Source organism: Ictalurus punctatus, chromosome 24, assembly GCF_001660625.3.
Source record: "Ictalurus punctatus breed USDA103 chromosome 24, Coco_2.0, whole genome shotgun sequence".
Classification (NCBI taxonomy): Eukaryota; Metazoa; Chordata; class Actinopteri; order Siluriformes; family Ictaluridae; genus Ictalurus; species Ictalurus punctatus.
In genome coordinates, this window is record NC_030439.2 from 12,781,964 (window position 1) to 12,801,375 (window position 19,412).

General features: G+C 39.3%; 1 protein-coding gene across 1 annotated transcript in view; it reads right to left on the reverse strand.

The window, feature by feature from the left end:
- Positions 1-19,412, reverse strand: part of gabbr2 (gamma-aminobutyric acid (GABA) B receptor, 2) — a 199,646-nt gene that overhangs the window by 60,924 nt on the left and 119,310 nt on the right. Inside the window, exons 4-8 of the mRNA XM_017454005.3 lie at positions 14,096-14,197; positions 6,839-6,904; positions 6,369-6,557; positions 5,417-5,659; positions 1,406-1,466 (exon numbers count right to left, since the gene is read on the reverse strand). Of these exons, the coding sequence (XP_017309494.1) occupies positions 1,406-1,466; positions 5,417-5,659; positions 6,369-6,557; positions 6,839-6,904; positions 14,096-14,197 (661 nt within the window). The remainder of the gene's footprint in view (positions 1-1,405; positions 1,467-5,416; positions 5,660-6,368; positions 6,558-6,838; positions 6,905-14,095; positions 14,198-19,412) is intronic.

Consider the following 19,412-nt stretch of genomic DNA (forward strand, 5'->3'; position numbering starts at 1 on the left):
ACATCAATAGTTAGCCAGCTTACTTACAAAAATAAACCAACTACTGTGACATTACATAATTAGGCATTAAATCTATCAGCAACATTATAATCGCCAGGGTTTTAAAAATCATTTTATTCTATTTTATTGCAATATTATACGGTAACAAATAGGAATTATACAGGAATTACTGTGAAACAAATAGGAAAGGTGGAATGTATGTCTGGACCTGGTGACAGGTCCTGGAAAGTCATCATACCTGTTTCAAATTGACCATTGAAAGAATCTGATGAAGAGTTTGCTTTTATTGTTCTTTCAACCAATCCCCTTCTCTACTCTGTATGATGTTCTTTTTTGTGGAATTCTGTGTTTGGTTTATGCCAGATGTAACAGGACCCCTGTCTTCCAAATAGTTCAACTTTCGACTCATCAAATCATTACATTTAAGTGTTGAATTAATTGAACAGGCCTGGTTGGATCTAGTCCAGCTGAACCCCATTATGAATGCAGTTTCATAGATTTGGGGAATTAGTAACTATGGGGGCAAATCAAGCGTAGTTTTCACACAAGCCCAGTTGGTATTGGATAACTTTTTTGCTTCAATAAATAACATTATAATTTAAAAACTGTATTTTGTGTTTACTCAGGTTGCCTTTTTTTCTTTCGTTTTTACCGTTGATTACATTAAGTATTTAAACCCCTCATGTGTCTTTGTTCAATGCGGATTATTGAGTGTCTGTACCGTATTGAGCCATTTATCCTCATTTTCGTGTCATGGTTTTGATCCTGTTTTCGTCCTCATTTCCTGATTCGTGTCTAAGCCCAGTTTATGCCCATTTGCCGATCACATGACTATTTGCTTGTTTTTGACCACAGTTTTGCCTTTTGATTTGTCTGCCCTTCTCTTAAATAAAAGCTTTAACTGCATTTGCGTCCATCTCCTAAAACCATTACATGACAGAGATATACACAAAAACAGAAGAAATCAGGCAAATACTTTTTCACAGTACTGAACTTGCTAGGGTTTGTTTTGTGTGTTCCCAACTTTGTCAGTTCTATAGTTGGGCCATGCTTTTTTGTGATATGGACTGCATGTGTATCAGTTTTGTTATTTCTAAATATTACTGATAGTAGACATAGGTTATACCACATAAAGACATTAATGTAGAGAGAAAAAAGGGATGTATCAGCTTTAAATTGACTCATTTGGCTTTTATCTAAAGTGACTTACAATCGAGCTGAGCAGATGAAGCCTATTGGTCTTGCTCAAAGGCAGCCTGGCAATAGCCCAAATAGCCCAAACAGCCCAAAGCCATAATCACTGGCCCACCACTGCACTACAGGGAGGTTGGCTTATAGGATAATTTTGTAAGCTAGTGAGTGCCATCCCATTTCTAAACAACCCCTGACTGCAGATTGCACTTACCTTGAAACTGTGTGAATTTGATAGTTCCCATGCGCTCTCCATTTCTGAACATCACCTGACCCTGTGAAAACATACATAGTTTATCTTCATAACATACCAAATTTATCTTCAGATAAACTGCATATAAAACCCACATTGACAGCTACTTAGGCAAGGATACAGGGTACAGTAAGTCATTCACATGTTTATGGCTAGCCTTAAAGAGCCTTATTAAGAGTAATGTACAACTTTACTGCTGCAGCCTTGACTCTTGGTGCAGGACAACCTAGAGTGTTCCCCATTTAGCCTGCCATAGTCCATGGTTCTGGGCTCATTTATTAAATTAGAGGTCAGAAAATTGATCCTTTTATAGAGGCAAACACAATTAATACTAGCAAAATTGATTGGTTAAATATTATGAGAGCATGAGGTCCCTAAGGAGGTCCAGTCCATGTTGACCAGTTCACAAGCCTGTATCGGTTAATGAGACTGATCTCTTGTGAGAATCCAAAGCCAGATACAATGCGCCACCAAAGTCATGCTTGATTGCTTGGTGACAAAAGGCTAAAATGGATAATAGGATCTGGGAACCAATATAACACAAAACCCACTGAACATTATGAATTAATGGCTGTTTGACAGGTCACTGTGGATGACTGATCAGATAAAAGAAAAAAAAAATATTCTAATAAGGGAGACCATTATCCATGAAACCTCAACATTGTGTCAAAACATTGCCTTGTGCTCATTATCTGTTAAGTATTGAGCAAAGGCTGTGTGCCAACTGACTTGGTTAATGAGGCACTGGACTGGATTTGGATTCAATGGCACCCAGTATTACTGTGGCGATGATTAGAAGTCTGTTGGTTAGTACCCAGGGAAGGGACTGAGAGCCTATATCATCTCTAAAGACATTCTGCTTTGAAGTGCAGATTAGTCCCTTCATCATGTTCATCTTTATTTTTGAGGCTCTATTGCATAAATGTTTGCATTACATTCAATTCTCGGACATCTATGTAAATGCCATGTAGTACAAATCACACTAGTAACTATAAAACTGAGCTTCCTCGTTCATATGCCATCTATATCCAATGCACAACAGTTTAGGTTGCATTGAGGGCACACGGTAGCTCAAGGGTTGAGAGTTTGATTTCCGCCATAGCCCTGTGTGTGCGGAGTTTGCATGTTCTCCCCGTGCTTTGTGATCTTCGTCCAAAGACTGAATAGCATGAATGTGTGTATGATTGTGCCTTGTGATGGACTGGCATCTCGTCTAGGCCCCTTGTGCCCTCTGGGATAGGCTCCAGGTTCCCTGCGACTCAGTAAGGATAAGCTGTACAGAAAATGTATGGATGGGTGATGGTGTATTGTAAAATTATAAAGTCATATAAGTCGAGTCTCATATATGTTCTCATACATATTCTCAACTCTTATGAGCAACCCTCATAACCCTACATTAGTGTATACTGACAAATATGAGCATGGCCAAAAAGCTTGACAGCAATTTTAGTAGCATCCTTTGTAAATAATGCATGCATGTACACTATATGGCCAAAGGTTTATGGACACCTGACTCTCACACCCATATGCAGATCTTCCCCAATCTATTGGCACAAAGTTGAAAGCCCCCAATTGTGTAGGATGTCTTTGTATGATGCAGCATTACATTTCCCTTCACTGGAACTAAGGGGTTCAAACCTGTTCCAGCATGGCAATGCCCCGTGCACAAAACGAGGTCCATAGAGACCGTTTCATATTTTTTGCCAAGGTCAGAGTGGAAGAACTTGAGTGTCCTGCACAGAGATCTAAACTCAACCCCACTGAACACCTTTGGGATGAACTGGAAAGCTGACTTCACCCCAGACCTCCTCACCAGCCATCAGTACCTGATATCACTAATGCTCTTGTGGCTGAAAGGGCAAATCCCCACAGCCATGCTCCAAAGTCTAGTGGAAAGCCTTCTGAGAAGAGTGGAGGATATTATGACAGCAAAAGGGGGACTAAATCTGAAACCGGATGTTCAAAAAGCACATATAGATGTGATGGTCAGGTGTCTACATATGTTTGTTCATATAGTGCATATCTCTCAGTGTTGTACAGTATGAATATGTATCCCAATATACACGTCTTCCTTCTGTGCCAAATTATGTTTATTATATTCACCCAAAATAAAATACATACCCAGTTTACATATTTGTCCTTTCTCATTCACACAAACATTCAAGAAACACCCAAAGTATATGGTTGTTAAGTCAAACAGCATTTTTCCATGATAATACGTGGTTCTTGGTCATGTTTAGTGGTGACGAGTACCAGACTCTTGAGCAACAACTCTGGCTAACAAGACTAAGCTTTTGCCAACTTCTTCCAAATTCACCGACTATACCATTAAGTAAAGTGATTTCAAGAACTGGCCATTTTTTAATTTGACATTTAGAACTGTTGTAGATTTACAATCATGTGTAATAGGAAACAAATGAGTTTGAGGTTCAAAGCAGGAAAAGCTGTAACTGGCTCTGATCCAGTCAAAAGTTCAGCAACGGTCTAGCCCTCGATCTCTCATTAGAGTGATCTGTACTCCCCAGAGGCTTCACTGAGCTAATGTTTTACTTCCTAAAGTGTGCTGCCGCTCGATCAATAACCCTGCTCGGTGGTTTCAGACTCTGACAGAGAGAGTCCAGGAGTCAGAGTTTACAGCATCACGGGACTTTGAGTGCAGGGAACACGCAACAGTAATATGAAATTCTATAGGTGCTGCATGTGCGTAGGAAAATGTCCTTTGAAAGAACAACTATAACCTTGAATTTAAAAAAAGAAGCAACCTGCAGACTGCAAATAAGGCAGTTATACTGGGGAAATGAATAGCTGACATTTCAGTGCTTATTCTGCAAATTGATCAGCAGTCATATTTTGTGAGAAAAAGCTCTCTCTGTGGGAATTACCACAGCAACCTAGCATTCTCCTGTAAAATACCCCACACAGCATTCCTCTATAAAGTATCTTGTTTTGCTGTTCTGCTTACACTGCTGCTCTCTTTCTTCCTAGAGAGCTGTTTGTTTTACTGCAGTGATTTTCCCTCTATTATTGTGCAGTGCTGAGGAGGGAGGCTGTGTTCTCAGGGCCCAAGGTAGGTGCTGTCAAGCTGAGTGTCTACCACACTTCACCAGGGGGACAATGATAGATGTGAAATAACCTCTGGCTAAGACCTAAGAGGGTTCAAAACAACTTGATTTACACTATATTAGCGCTCATGCTTTGCTCTTTGCTACTGCAACAGCTGTATTCACCAGCTTTACATTTCCTGTCAAGCCTTTTTCATTCCCTTAGCTCTCTTTCTCTTTTTGTATCCAGCAGCATCCTATCGCTCCAGACACACACACAGACACACACACAGACACATACATACACACACACACAAAGCATGTCTGCAGGCACGATGCTCCCTGCATACCAAATCGGTACAGCTCTCTCTGGTTCTCACCTCTCTGCAAGCTGCCTCTATTTTTTTTTCTATTAGATTTTCTGTTTGCTCCTGGTCTCACATGCCAGGTCTGTTACCCCGCCCCTACATCAATGCCTTTCCTCATCCCTGTCTACACTCACTATCTCACTCATGCATGTCAACAGCACCAATCATAAAATGGCTTTTATAATACTTGTGCCTGAGAAAATGTCCCTTGACATCTCAGCCAAAACAGCATACATAGATCTTGCAAGTTGCCCATAAAGTTAGTGCTTTTTCAGCATAAATGGCTGCCAGGAATACCAAGAATTTGACTGTTTCCACAGTCTCATTGCCCTCAAGCGCAACAGATTTTTAAAGGATACTTAGAACATATAGGATGTGAGGCCTGTACATGGAAGACTTGTTTCCCCAAGCTTCACTGAAGATCAGTGTTGTTTTTCCTAACAAATATCCATTCATGAATTTCGATGAGGCATCACAAGGAACATCACAGTTCATTAGAGATCTGGCTGTCAGCCTGCATTTCACACTTGCACTGAAAGGTTGACAGAGGAACAGGGTCTCACCGTCACTCCGAAGAAGTTGGTCTCGTTCATCACATCCAGCACTAACTTTCCCACCTCCTGGTCATCCATGGTCATGTTATGGTAAATGTCATGCCTCTGCTTCTGACGGAACAGCTCCATAACACGGCTTAGTGTCTTAGCAATCACCCAGATGCCGTCGTAGGCAAAACCATGAAATTTGCTGGCCTCTACTCCTTTTTGCTCCCTCTCTCTGGTGTACTCCCGCTCATACTCTTGGGGTGTCTGAACATGGAATAAAGCAGACAAAGCAATCTTAGGGATTTCTGATGATTAGCATAAGGAAACTTTATAAGGAAAATTAAATCATTAACTATTAACTGACACTGAGTAAAAATGATCTGGACTATCTTTAATTAGCGATTGGAATTACAAGGTACTATCAAGGTTTTATTGGTTAAAATCACAGAAATATTGAACTTTATAAATACAAATCTTAAGATCAGGTCAAAACTTATAGTTTAACATATACATCACATGGCCAAAAATATGTGCACACCTGATCATCGCACCCATATGTTCCCGTTAGTTGCCCTTTTGCTATCATAACAGCCTCCAGTTTTTTGGGAAGGCTTTGCACTAGATTTTGGAGTGTGGCTGTGGGGATTTGCTGATTCAACCACAAGAGCATTAGTGAGGTCAGGCACTGATGTCAGGTGAGAAGGCCTGGTGCACATTTGACATTCCAATTCATCCCTAAGGTGTTCAGTGGGGTTGAAGTAAGGACTCTGTGCAGGCCACTCAAATTCTTCCATACCAACCTTGGCAAGCCATGTCTTTATGTCACTCGCTTTGTGCACTGTACTGTATTTTAAGAATACAGTGGATTGTAACTTTACTTTTATAAGACGCATTGTTGTTGTCCAAACAATATCAAAATGGACAACAACTATATTAAGGTATATTGAAATCATGTAAAATGCCAGACACTTACCCTTCCAGAGATTCCTTTAATCCGTTTGGCGCTGAGAGGCTCAAAATCCACACTTATGTACCCCTCCATAGCAGTAAGCAATTTTCTGGTGGTGCAGTTGGTTGAGTTTGCCTGCTCCCACCAATTGCCTTGGTACCATCCTGGAATTATCCACTGATACTTACTGCCATACATGTTCAGGTTATAGGCCTAGAAGGCACAGAAGGGATGCAGAAGGGATTTGTATCAGTGATTCATTCAGAAAGGTGCAGAAGGTGTTTGTAGCAGCGATTTATTCGATACTCACTTCATACCCCAATCAGGACACAGAAACAACCACACTGACAATATATTTTATATTGAAAACAAGTGCTTAGTAAAGTTACACATGTTTTCAGTATAGTGTATGTAAACCATGTATGTCATTACAGTACATTTATGACCTAAAAAATAAAGGTATGATGTCAAGTATTTTTTTTAAAAATACTCACACAACAGAAGACTTCAGAGGCCAGGTTCTCATCAAACTGACCAATGATGATCCTCACATCATTGTCCTATAAGCATAGTAAGCAATTATTGGACACAAGTTGCAAAGACCATTCATTCAATCATTCATTCATTATTTTCAGTAAGCACTTTATCCTGTTAAGGATCATGGTGGATCTAGAGCCTATCCTGGAAACGCTGCACAGGCCAGAATAAACTGTGGACGGGATGCCAGTCTATTACAGGGCACCATGCACACAGATCAACACATTCATTAACACTAATGTAATGTAGCCTATCCACCTACTTTAATGTTTTTGGGAGGAGGGAGCAGAACCCAGAGGAAGCCCATACAGACACAGGGAAACATGAAAAACTCTGCACAGACAGTAGCTCAGGACTGAACTGCGGACCCTGTAGCTATGAGGTGGCAACTCTTTACACTGCACAACTATTCACACCTAGTTCAATCATTCAGTAACTGTTTTATCCTGTTGAGGGGTGGGGTGGATCCAGAGCCTATCCTGGGAACACTGCCAGGCTAGAATATACCCTGGCCAATCCATCTACTGGCATGTGCTAGGGAGGTGGGAGGGAACTGGAGAAAGCTGAGGAAACACATTCAAACAAAGGGAGAACATGCAAAATTTCACCCAGACAGTAACCCAGGTTCAGGACTGAACAGGGAACCTAGAGCCATGCTACTGTATCATATGTGCCACTGTGCTGGGCATGGTACCCAGTTGTACAAATCTATTAAAATTGAATAATTAGGAAATTCTGTTCACTACATATGCTTAAGTAGATCTCTGCATTCTGGGAAATCATATCCCATTCTCAAAACAGCACAGGATAATTGTAGAATACTATAGCATCTGTCAGAAGTGAGAAGAGTTATGTGTGTTAAGCTTGGCTGGGCAGGGCCATATTATACCGAATGACTCCATCTGTTACAGCGCAGACATTAATGTCAGTACTAAGAATTGTTTGATACCCAAAAAGGCCAGAGCACTGCTCTCTATCAGCAGCCTAAATACACGCTGCCTGATTGAGTCTGTAAATAATTCAGCTCACTCTGCAGCATTGTGTTTCCACCTTGTCCAGTTCTGCATCACAAAAGATCAATCTTTCAGCAGCTTGGTACACTGAGACAGTGTATACTGTGGGCTCTAGTCTCAATACACAGAAGCACCGCAGGCTCTAGACTGAATACACTGAGGCACTGCAGACTGAAGGCTCAAGACTTGGAACACTGAGGTACTACAGGCTGCAGACTCTATACTGGGTACACTGAGGCACTGCAGACTACAGGCTCTAGACTTGCTACACTGAGGCACAACAGATAACACTGTATAGACTCCGTACACTGAGGCACAACAGACTACAGGCTCTAGACCTGGTTCACTGCACTAAAGACTGCAGGCTCTAGACTTTCCCCCACATGGCACACCAGGAGACAACACTGTTTGAGATGGTATGCTGGACAGTGGAAACATACATGATAATTATATTTAAAAAATACTAATTTTAGGATTGATATGGCTGTATCATATTAAACACAAATGAGAAGACTGATCCTGGCTGATTTATTTTTAAATTACCACTGTCGTAGATGTTTCTCAGCAACATATGTTATAGATATGTTAATCTATAACATGTTATTTATAACCATCTCTGCAAAAAACCATAACAGCTAGGCTATGGGCAATTCCCACAAGATAAGATGACAGATAGATATCTCACATATTCATGAATGTGATGTTGTAATGAGATTAATAAAATAATAGTGCCAAATTATTATTAACAGAAGGTTCTTCTCTCTAATCCCTTTCCTGTAAAGATGTCAGACGACTGTATAAAAACACCTCACAAGATTTAAAATAAGCATTATATGCTGTAAATCCTGCAGCATTCTCAACATACATAACCTAAATAATATTGTGATGTCAAATAAATACACAAAATATATACATCATGAAATTTGTTGTTCTGTTTTGATCCACAAAGTTTTTAAATCTGTGTAGAAATCAAAAAATCTACAAAACTGAACTATTTACTTTAGAGCAGCTTTCATCTTGAACACCCAAAACCACAAGACACCCAGCCAATAAATGTGCACTAATGAGCAGCTTACATTCACACCAATTTAAAGCCTATAGCACTTTTCCTGCCAGCACCCACAGCCTCAGAACAATCAAGTAAATTCATCATTGAAGAAGTATGCATGGTGTGTGGTCTAACAATCTCCTGTATTCTTCCTCACACAGCCTCAGTAAGTGCCTTCAAAAACGCCTGGCTCCTCTCAATATCTCCACAGCACTTCACAACAGCCAGAAAACATGCTGGGATATTGTAGCTTTTGTGAGGAACAATCCTGTTTTCCTTTTCAGGCTCTTCCGCATGCCTCAGTCAGTGGAAACTGGTGCTCAGACCCTCCAGTGAGGGCTTTTAACCTGTGAAAATGCTTCCAACCATCCAGGAGTTCTGAGACATTCAAATAAAGGCTGCATCGATGCCAGTGCGGCAAATTGTTCACAATGTTTGTGAAATTCAACAAGCCAAAATGAATGCTAAATAAGCCAAAGTGTCTTTCACTCTCTGAATACACCATTAAACTCTATTAGCTGTAGAACTATTATGGCTGGATTTGAACAGTGGTGGACAAATTACCAGCCTGGGTTCAAGCAGTTTACGTACACAAGGTAGCAGTTTTTCATTCATTTTTCAGGTTCAGTGCGTTGTTTGTATAACAGTCATGATTTTTAAAAATTTATTTACTCATCCAACAAACTGGGAAAGGAAAATACTCTACTTCCTGACTTTTGTTTGTTTCACTGGGCATCAAGGTTGTGAAATGGATAGTGTTGATGCATCACAGCTTCAGGGTCCCCAATTTGATCCAGAGCTTGGGTTACTGTCTGAATGAGTGTGCCTGTCCCAGCCTGGGTATATTCCCACCTCACGGCCAGTGTTCCCATGATAGGTTCCAGAGCCACCACAACTCTGACCAGGCTAAAGTGCTTACTAAGATTAAATGATGATGATGATGATGATCCAATTGGTTTATATATTTCTTGATGCAGAGTGATGCAGATTTCTTCTTGTGCACCGAGGACATAGTTTGAAACTGTTACTAGGCATCTTAATTAGTATGAACAGATTCTAGACATCAGGATGTGGAAACAGTGTCAACTGAGCAAAATACATTGTTTAAATGTGAGGAGACTGTGTGTTGTGCTACCACAAAAAGGGTAGCGCAACACACAGTCGCCTTGCATTTAAATACTTCGTCAAGTGGAAATGAAGATACTAACCAGACTTATAATGTATTTTGTGTTACACCAAAGTCCATAACCAAAATGTTAGCCAAAGACTTTTTGCCTTTTTGTCATTGGGACAAACATGATATGCTTCATCACCAGAGACATTATCAGGAGAGGACTACAACTTTGAGGAAAATTACATTAATTGCCATTTTTTAGCCTACTTAATTGGACTTCTGGGCAAGCAGAAAATAGGATTAACGAGCACATTGGAGCTTTCAATAGCCCAGTAGGCTAGTTAATGTATTTATGATTTTTCCATCATTGCTGTGCATGAGTCACTGTGAGTGAGGATGTTTTACCCTCTAAGAGATGATGTCAGGTGAAAATATGGTCCTTGAAAGGAAACATTTCTGTGATGTTATTTGGGAACTGGAGACCACAAAGATACAATGCTGGTTTAGGAATAAGAGTTGCAATGGTTACACAGTAAGAGTTAGAAACGCTGAAGGGAAATGACTCTTCAAAAATGTTTGTTGAGGCATTAAGATGAGTTAAATATGTTGTAGTAGAAGGTAACAGGGGAAATGGCTCAGTTCAGAGCAATCCAATGGATTCAGACTTGGCTTGGCACATACATAGATAGATATATAGATTTAAAAAAAAAAAAAATCAGTTTTACTAGCAAAGAAACCACCACTATTTGTCTTCACTGCCAATCATAGTGAGGCACACAAATTATTTCTTAAGCATCAAATTACTGCAGCCAATTAAACAGGCTGCTAACAACAATTCGTGGATAATGCAAACACAAAGATAATGGCTTCAACTAAACATATGGGATAGTTTCAGGAAAGTTCTTAAGATGTCAAGAAAAACTGCTGGAATTCCATTGGGATTAGAGAACTGTAACAAACTTCAACAAACACACTGGGGGCTGAGCATTGCAGGAGAATTACAACATAACAAATACCAATAATAGTTTAATTAACAGTAACCAGACAACTGTAACAACACTATAGACTGGAAATTAGTGTACAGGATTTCAGAATTCAAACCTTATATTAGAGTTAATGCATGCTTTTGTTTACTTCTGTATCTATCGATGTAATGTATGACAGAAGTCAAATGGAAAGCGTTAACCCCTTGCTACCATGTATTACTCTGCAACTACAGGGAGTGGGAAATTTAAATATGTCAATTCAATTTGACGTTCAGTTCCATTCAGTTTGAATTATTCTGCAACCCACTACACATAGGATATAATAAATTTCACACACACTATTTGTACTGAATATAAGTGTGTCTAAGAAACTGAGTATATAACGAGTATAGATTGTTCCAGACTTTCATACTGCTTGACAGAATTAAGCACTGAAAATCCAACCATACTCTGTGACATGTATAAAATGCTGAGCAGGTTTTATACATACAGAGGGTTCATTATTAGGTGAAGAGCTGCAGGAGCTGCTGTCCCAAAAACTGCTCAACTGTCTCATTGTTTCAATAGGAACAGTCACACATGCATTTATGGGATCTAGTTCTTCAGGTGACAGAGAATGTAAATGTAGAATGTGATCAGACTGTCAGAAAGAACAACTACATAAGGAGGGATTTCATAATAATGTTGCAGTGTATAAAACTTTCACATTACGAAGACAAATGCAAATTTCAGAGTTCAGCAGTGCAAGAAACACAGGCACTGGTATACAGAGATGTGGAAGAAAGTGATATGGTCAGATGAGTCATCCTTCACCATATTCTCAACAAGTGGGCGAGTGCATCTGTGGCATACTCCAAGAGAATTGCACAAGCCTGAATGCTAGAACCTCACCGTGAGGGGGTCTGGTTGCCAATGAAGGGAAGGGTCACGACAATTAAATATAAAATTATGCAGAACGATCAAATTCATCCTATGATGAAACATTTCTATCCTGATGAGAGTGGTCTCTTCAAGAATGTCCCCACCCCCATCCCATCCACAGTGTGCTCACTGAATGGTTTAATGAGTATTCAAATGATGTAAATCATATGTGATGGCCTTCATAGTCACAAGATCTTATCCAGTTGAACACATGTGGGCGATTTTAGACCGACATGTTAGACAGTGCTCACCACCACCATCATCAGAACACAAACTGAGGGAAAATCTTTTGGAAAAACGATATTCATATCACATCTCATGCATAGTTCCAGAGGCATACAGTGGCAAGAAAAAGTATGTGAACCTTTTGAAATTTCATGGTTTTTTGAATATATTTGTCATAAAATCTGATCTGATCTTCATCTAAGTCAAGGGTATTGACAAATATAATGTGTCTAAAATAATAACACAAAATAAATTCTGGTCCCTCATGTCTTTATTGAACCCACTCATTCAACATTCAAAATGGCAGTGGAAAAAGTAAGTGAACCCTTTTACAATTAATAACTGGTTGACCCCCCCTTGGCAGCAATAACCTCAACCAGGTGCTTCCTGTAGCTGTGGATCAGACCTGCACATCATTCAGGAGGAATTTTAGCCCATTCTTCCTGGCAGAACTGCTTTAGCTCTGTCATTTTCTTTGGATGTCTCATGTGTATGGCTCTCTTCAAGTCATTCCATAGCATCTCTACTGGGTTGAGGTCTGGGCTCTGACTTGGCTACTCCAAAAGGCCGATATTGTTTTTCTGAAGCTGTTATGTTGTGGACTTGCTCCGGTGTTTTGGGTCGTTGTCCTGTTGCATCACCCAACTTCTACACAGTTTCAGCTGACGTACGAACATTCTCACATTATCCTGACAGTTTATCAGACAATATACATTATATCAGACAATCTCACATTGTCTGATATACTTGGGAATTCATCTTCCTCTCAATGATTGCAAGCTGGCCAGGCCCTGATGCAGCAAAGCAGGCCCAAATCATGATGTTCCTCCACCATACTTTACAGTTGGGCTGATGTTTTCATGATGATATGCCATGCCCTTTCTACGCCAGATGTAGTGCTGTGTGCTTTTTACAAATAGTTCAATCTTAGTTTCATCAGTCAACAAAAATTTTTCCAATACCGCTGTGGAGTGTCAATGTGCTCTTTTGCAAACTGCAGGCGTTCAGCAATGTTCTTTTTAGTAAGCAGTGGCTTCCTTCGTGGTGTCCTGCCATAGATACCCTGCTTGTTCAATGTTTTACGTATTGTAGACTCATGAACAGAGATGTTAGCCAGTTCCAATGATGCCTTCAAATCTTTGGCTGTCATTTGGGGTTGTTTCTTTACCTCAGTGATGAGTCGTCGTTGTGCTCTTGGCGTCATTTTGACTGGGCGTCCACTTCTTGGTAGAGTAGCGACAGTCCCAAAGTGTCTCCATTTGTAAAATGTTTGCCAAACAAATTGAATTTCTAAAGTCTTTGAAATCGCTTTGTAACCCTTGCCAGCTTTATGCAAATCAACAATTCTTGATCGTAGATCCTCTGAAAGCTCTTTTTGGTGAGGCATGGCTCACATAAGCGTGTGCTTCTTGTGCAGAGCAAACGCCAAAAGTTTGAGGGGTTTTTATCAGTCAAAGTAGCTGTAGTCCACACCTCCAAATCATTTTCTTAACGAGACTCCAGGTGTGCTAAAACCTGACTGCTATTAGCTTTTTTGAGGTCATTAACTGAAGGGTTCACATAATTTTTCCACAAGCACTATGGGTTTTTCTAGGTTGTTCTCAATAAAGACATGAAAGATCAGAATTTTTTGTATTATTTTAGACATATTATATTTGTCAATACCCTTGACTTAGATGAAGCTCAGATCACATTTTATGACAAATTTATTCAGAAAACTATGAAATTCCAAAAGGTTCACATACTTTTTCTTGACATTGCATAGAATCGATTGAAGGTGTTCTGGTGAAAGGTGGCCTGACACCTTATTAGAACTTTTATGTTGGCTTTTCCTTTAATTTTTCTATAATGGAAAATGAGATGTAAAGTGTTTTTAGCTCAGAAATAAATCATAGATGCTGTCTTACCTTCAGTTTCTTCACATTAACACAGGGGTCATTAGAAAAACTCTCAGTATCTGCTATCTGGATATCTGCCTTCTCAAGCTCACTGGTCAAATCATTGCGCACCTGCGAGAGAGAGAGAGAGAGGGGGGGGTGTATGTTAGTAGATGAGGAATGGCATACAGTGAGCCAGCCAAAACCAATCTCCTTGATTTATGCCTCGGTTCACTCTAATCTCCGGTGGATCTGACACTAGAGCCATGCTGTTCACATCCACAGCAGCCTAAGGTCAGTGAGATCTGTTCTCTTGTGGTCTACTGTTCCCCCACTGGGCTTTGGACATGACTGGGTACTGGCTCCATCACCCCCCACAGCTATCAATTATGCCTGCCAATGAATATTTATGAAAAATGGACCAAAAACAATCCATACTGTTTTGTATGTCTCATGTAACCTTGAACGTGCAAACATAGTCATATGCTATTTGTTGTGCTGTGATATATAACAAAGCTACCCAAGAAGCTCTTTTCAGACCAGAAAACCAAGTGAGAGAAGCACAAATCAACAGACATCCTCATGATAAATGGATCTAAAATACAGCTCTAATAGGCAACTTCACTCTGGACATCAGACATTGTGAAAGATTGAATTAAGATTGATCACTGGGCCTTGTTCTTCTTCTGCACTGGATGGCCACCATAACTTTTAGTGCTTTCACAGAACACTAAAGTAGTAGTAGAGAGAGCTTGAAGTAAAAGCATGCTAACTTGAAAGATGGGCTGTGAAAGGTCTTTCTCGAGCTTGAAAAAGAACAAGGGAAGCTGTAATTACAAGTTGGAGTTCATGCACTGTCAGAAAAATGTTTCATGCTTCAGCTATTACAGTCACATTTGGTCATACAGGGACAAACTGTCCACAATAATATACATATAAATGAAGCTCAGTAATAGACAGTATAAACTGCTATAAACTGGCACTACAGTGTCTGGTAAGAGCTAAAGATGGCTATAAGGTGGCATTACAAATATTGATAACACCACTCAATAGGCACATGCTTATGGGCTTTATTACCTTGTGTATATTGCCAAGCCAACCATCCAGTCAGACCTTGTCATGAATGGACATCATGATACGTATAGTAAATAAAAGTGTATATGTATATATAATTCAAAATGATAATCACTGAATTCTTTGAAAACACAAGTTCATAAAGCTACAACACCTACAGAAACCCTTCATGACATCTGACATAAGCCTATTTAAACTTTTATAAAGTCTTATTTCATCAGATGCCAGCCATCATAAAGACTGGCTTGCCAATTGTCAAGTTGATGTCAACTGATATGGATTACCGTTAATGCAGTGACCCCCGTAATGACAGGGTTATGAATGTGTTTCAGAGAAATAAGATTTTTGGAAGTTACCACCTGCTCAATTTTCCACTTATACTCTATTCAGAAGCTATCTCACATCACTACTATATGACATGGCAGAGTGCTGCAGGGAAGATGTATTTTTGTAGGCCAACCTGGAAGTTAGTATCACCCTGGTTCCCTCGGCAAAAAGTGCTTACTGTATGTAAAGGCTCCAGCTCTATTCACACCACATGGTTGGAATAAGCATTTACATATGTTTATGTAGGTTTATGTAAGTGGTCACAAAGAGTTAATATACTGTAGGTGTCATGTCGTTGTGTACACCCCCTGGTTGGAATAAATGTTTATTTAGATTTATGTCAGTTACATTTACATTTATTAATTTAGCAGACACTTTTATCCAAAGCGACTTACAAATGAGGAAATACAAGCAAAGCGATATATCAAGCAGAGAACCGTACAAGTAGTGCTACTGTACAAGATTTATAATTGTGTTCTAGAAAAGCAAAGTGCGCCGAGTAGAGGTGTAAGTACCAGAGTCATTTTTTATTTTATTTATTTTTTAAAGGATAATGTGGGGTTGGTGTTTTAGGGGTTAGTTAAGTGTTCATGGAAGAGGTGGGTCTTTAGCTGTTTTTTGAAGGTTGGAAGTTCATTCCACCACTGAGGGACAGTTAGTGTGAAGGTCCTGGAAAGGGAGCTTGAACCACACTGAGTAGGTAATTCAGTTATCATAAAGGGCTTATATAGATGCTACGTAGGCTTATCAACACTGTCCTTAAGTGTCACTGAATTGTAACGTGTTACCTTTTTCACAGACAGTGTTGGTGCTAAGATCAAGTCTGACACAGGTTCAGAAATAAACACCCATGTGACTCTCTGTAGTTTTTTTGTAAGTAATAATTAATGTATTTCACGCAGCTGCATGAACTGTCTGCCAGTTGATCCAGACTGTCCCACATTGTTCTGATGTAGTGAGCATATTGGCAGCCTAATGGATATTCAGATAAATCCTGAATATCCAGGTGATAGTGTGCATACCAGTCTGAGTATGTGTATGTCTATGCCAGTGTATGAACACGCCAATTAACAATAGTGGTTGTTTACATGAGAGTATAGGTGTGTGTGTTGTAGAAGTCGGGACCTTGAGGCTCCTTAATGGTTAGCTCAAGGCAAATAATTGTGAGACGGGTGAGAAAAATTATCAGGTGAATGCTGAACGTCAAAAGGGCTCCAAAGGATTATGGGATTTGAGTCTAAAGCTGGGAGAGATGAGTGTGATGTGATGAAATTTATAATGCATTTAGGCAGTGACCTGTCAGGTGAACCCAGCCTAAAGAGAGTAAACAGGAAGGAGCATGACTCAGTACATGGAAGTGAAGCAAACTGTTTGTGATGAGCTAGTGCTACAGACTAATTTACAATCAGCTACAACTTTTTAGTACTTACATGCAGTTAGATGAGCAAATGCAACATAACACCAGATCAACCATTACCATCCAATTACATTACACTCCCTTTACAGCCTTTCTGTTGTTGTACTTTCAGAAGAGTCCAGCAATTCACCAGAAAGCCAAAGAAGCCTGTTTCTATCTCAGCACTTCTATTGAAGTGCTCCAGCTGATCTGACCTCTATCCTATGAGACATCAGAAGGTGTGTGTGTGTGTGTGCCAAGCAGGATTTGCCATGAGCCAGGAGACCAGAAAGGGGATAGCAGATAGATAACACTTAAACATCTACACTGTTTAATATTTGTCACACACAGAAAGAAAGGACCATGTGACATGCTTTCTTTTATTATTTTTTTAAGCTAATAACATTTAATCAATAATCTAATTCATTTTCAAGAAGCTAATTACATGATCATGTGCTAAATGAAGCAACAAGAGGGCTCAACCCTGAAAAGAACATAATGTGTGTATCTAAGATGAGCTCAAGCCTGATCATGACCAACTAGAGATTTTGGACAACATTTTCAGCCTACTAAGTAGTTTGCTAATTTGACTAACAAAAACAGTGTATTATGTAGTTCTCAGATCAGGTTTGTTGTCATGCACAGACTTTGAGCTGTTTGCAATGAACAAATCAATCAAAAGCAACTGAAATAGTTCAACACAACGAATGCTTCAAGTGGTTTCCCTGAATTCAACTGAAAATGCAACTTATTATGATTTCTCCATTTTCAAAATTATTCAACCCGTTCATGGCAAGCATCTTTAGTATTTAGTAGAGCACGCTTTTGCTGTTATGACCTTCTGCAAATGAGATGCATAGCTTCTGGCAGCGTTCCTGAGGAATCTTAACCCATTCCTCATGAGCAGTGGCCTCCAGTTCAATAATATTCTTGGGTTTGCGTGCTGCAACCGCCTTCTTCAAATCCCACCACAGATCTTCTGTGGGGTTCAAGTCAGTCATGCCGAAAAGTTCCAGTTTTGTTTCATCGCTCCACAGAGCTGAATCCCAAAACTTCTGTGGCTTATTTATATGATTTTGTGACGACATTTCTTGTGCTTTTGGGTCAGTAGTGGTGTACGTCTTGGAGTTCTGACATGGAAACCTTCTGCGTTTAGTACGCGCCTTACTGTGCTCACTGAAACATCAGAGTCTGTCACCACCAAGCTTTGCTGCAGGTCTTTTGCAGTCAGTCCAGGGTTTTTCACAACCTGCCTTCTCAGAAATCTGTTTGCAACCTTTGATAGCTCCCTTTTTCTGGCCCGACCAGGTATTTCATACATTTTCTACCCCTAGCCAGTTCAGGTATTTCATGTGTTCCAGTTCAAGCACACCTGCTGCAACTAATGAAGCCTTTGATTAGTTGCATAAAGTATGCTTGAGACAACACCTCTTTGCATATTTATGCTGTTGTGAGAGCATCTATTCAGGGAGTTGAATAATTTTGAGACTGGAGAAATCATTATAAGTTGCATTTTCCGTTGAATTTGGGGAAACCACTTGAAGCATTCGTTGTGTTGAACTATTTCAGTTGCCTTTGTTTGATTTGTTCATTGCAAACAGCTGAAAGTCTGTACATTTTGACAATAAACCTGATTTGCAAAGAGGGTTGAATAATTTTGATTGCAACTGTATATATATGATGTTAAAAAGTTAAATTTGTTTATTTACAAATAATATGTGTACTTATCACTTGTGTTACTATGGTATAAGTGAATTTTGTCATACTGTATGAAAAGTTACACAAATTCTGACCTTTTCTAGAGGGATTCCTTTATAAGGTTTAGGTTTACTTTGCCACAATGCTGACATAATGTCTGTCAAAAAATTAACATGTGGCAGTGACATTAAAGATGATATCAATGGTAATGACAGTTACAGGTAATGGTAACATTGGAAAGTTATATTACAGGGAAGAAACAGTCATGAGAGTTTCTGATAAGGGTAATACCTAATATCTAATAATCATAAACATCTAATAAACCATATGCTCACCAGAGTAAATGTTGCCAAAATTAGCATGTGGCTGTGACAAAAATTATACAATTATGAGTAATGGTAACATGATGGTGTTACAGATCTGGACAGAAACTCATGACAGTATATGATAGCAGCCATTACATGTGTAAGGTGTTGTTATGCTAGTCTTCAGACTTTCATGAAGTACATATCTTAACAGTGGACAGTAATTGAGTTGCAAGGCAAATTGCAGGTTTATATTAATATGTTTGTTCTAATATGCTGTCCTTTCTAGAGTAAGCTTCTCCTTTCAATTTTCTTCCGGATAGAGAGCTTTGTTCTTTCTGTTTTATAAGAAGTGTTTTTTTTTTTAAATGTAAATGTGTAAATCTTACCTAACTTCATGAGACAGAATAAATGGAGGCTAGTAACTGTTTATAGCTTTGATATAAGTGATAACAGTAACTAATTTTTTGCACAGAAATTTCATAACATTAAATATAACTGTAATAATATTTTGTTATGTCTACTGTATTTTATTATTTTACTACAT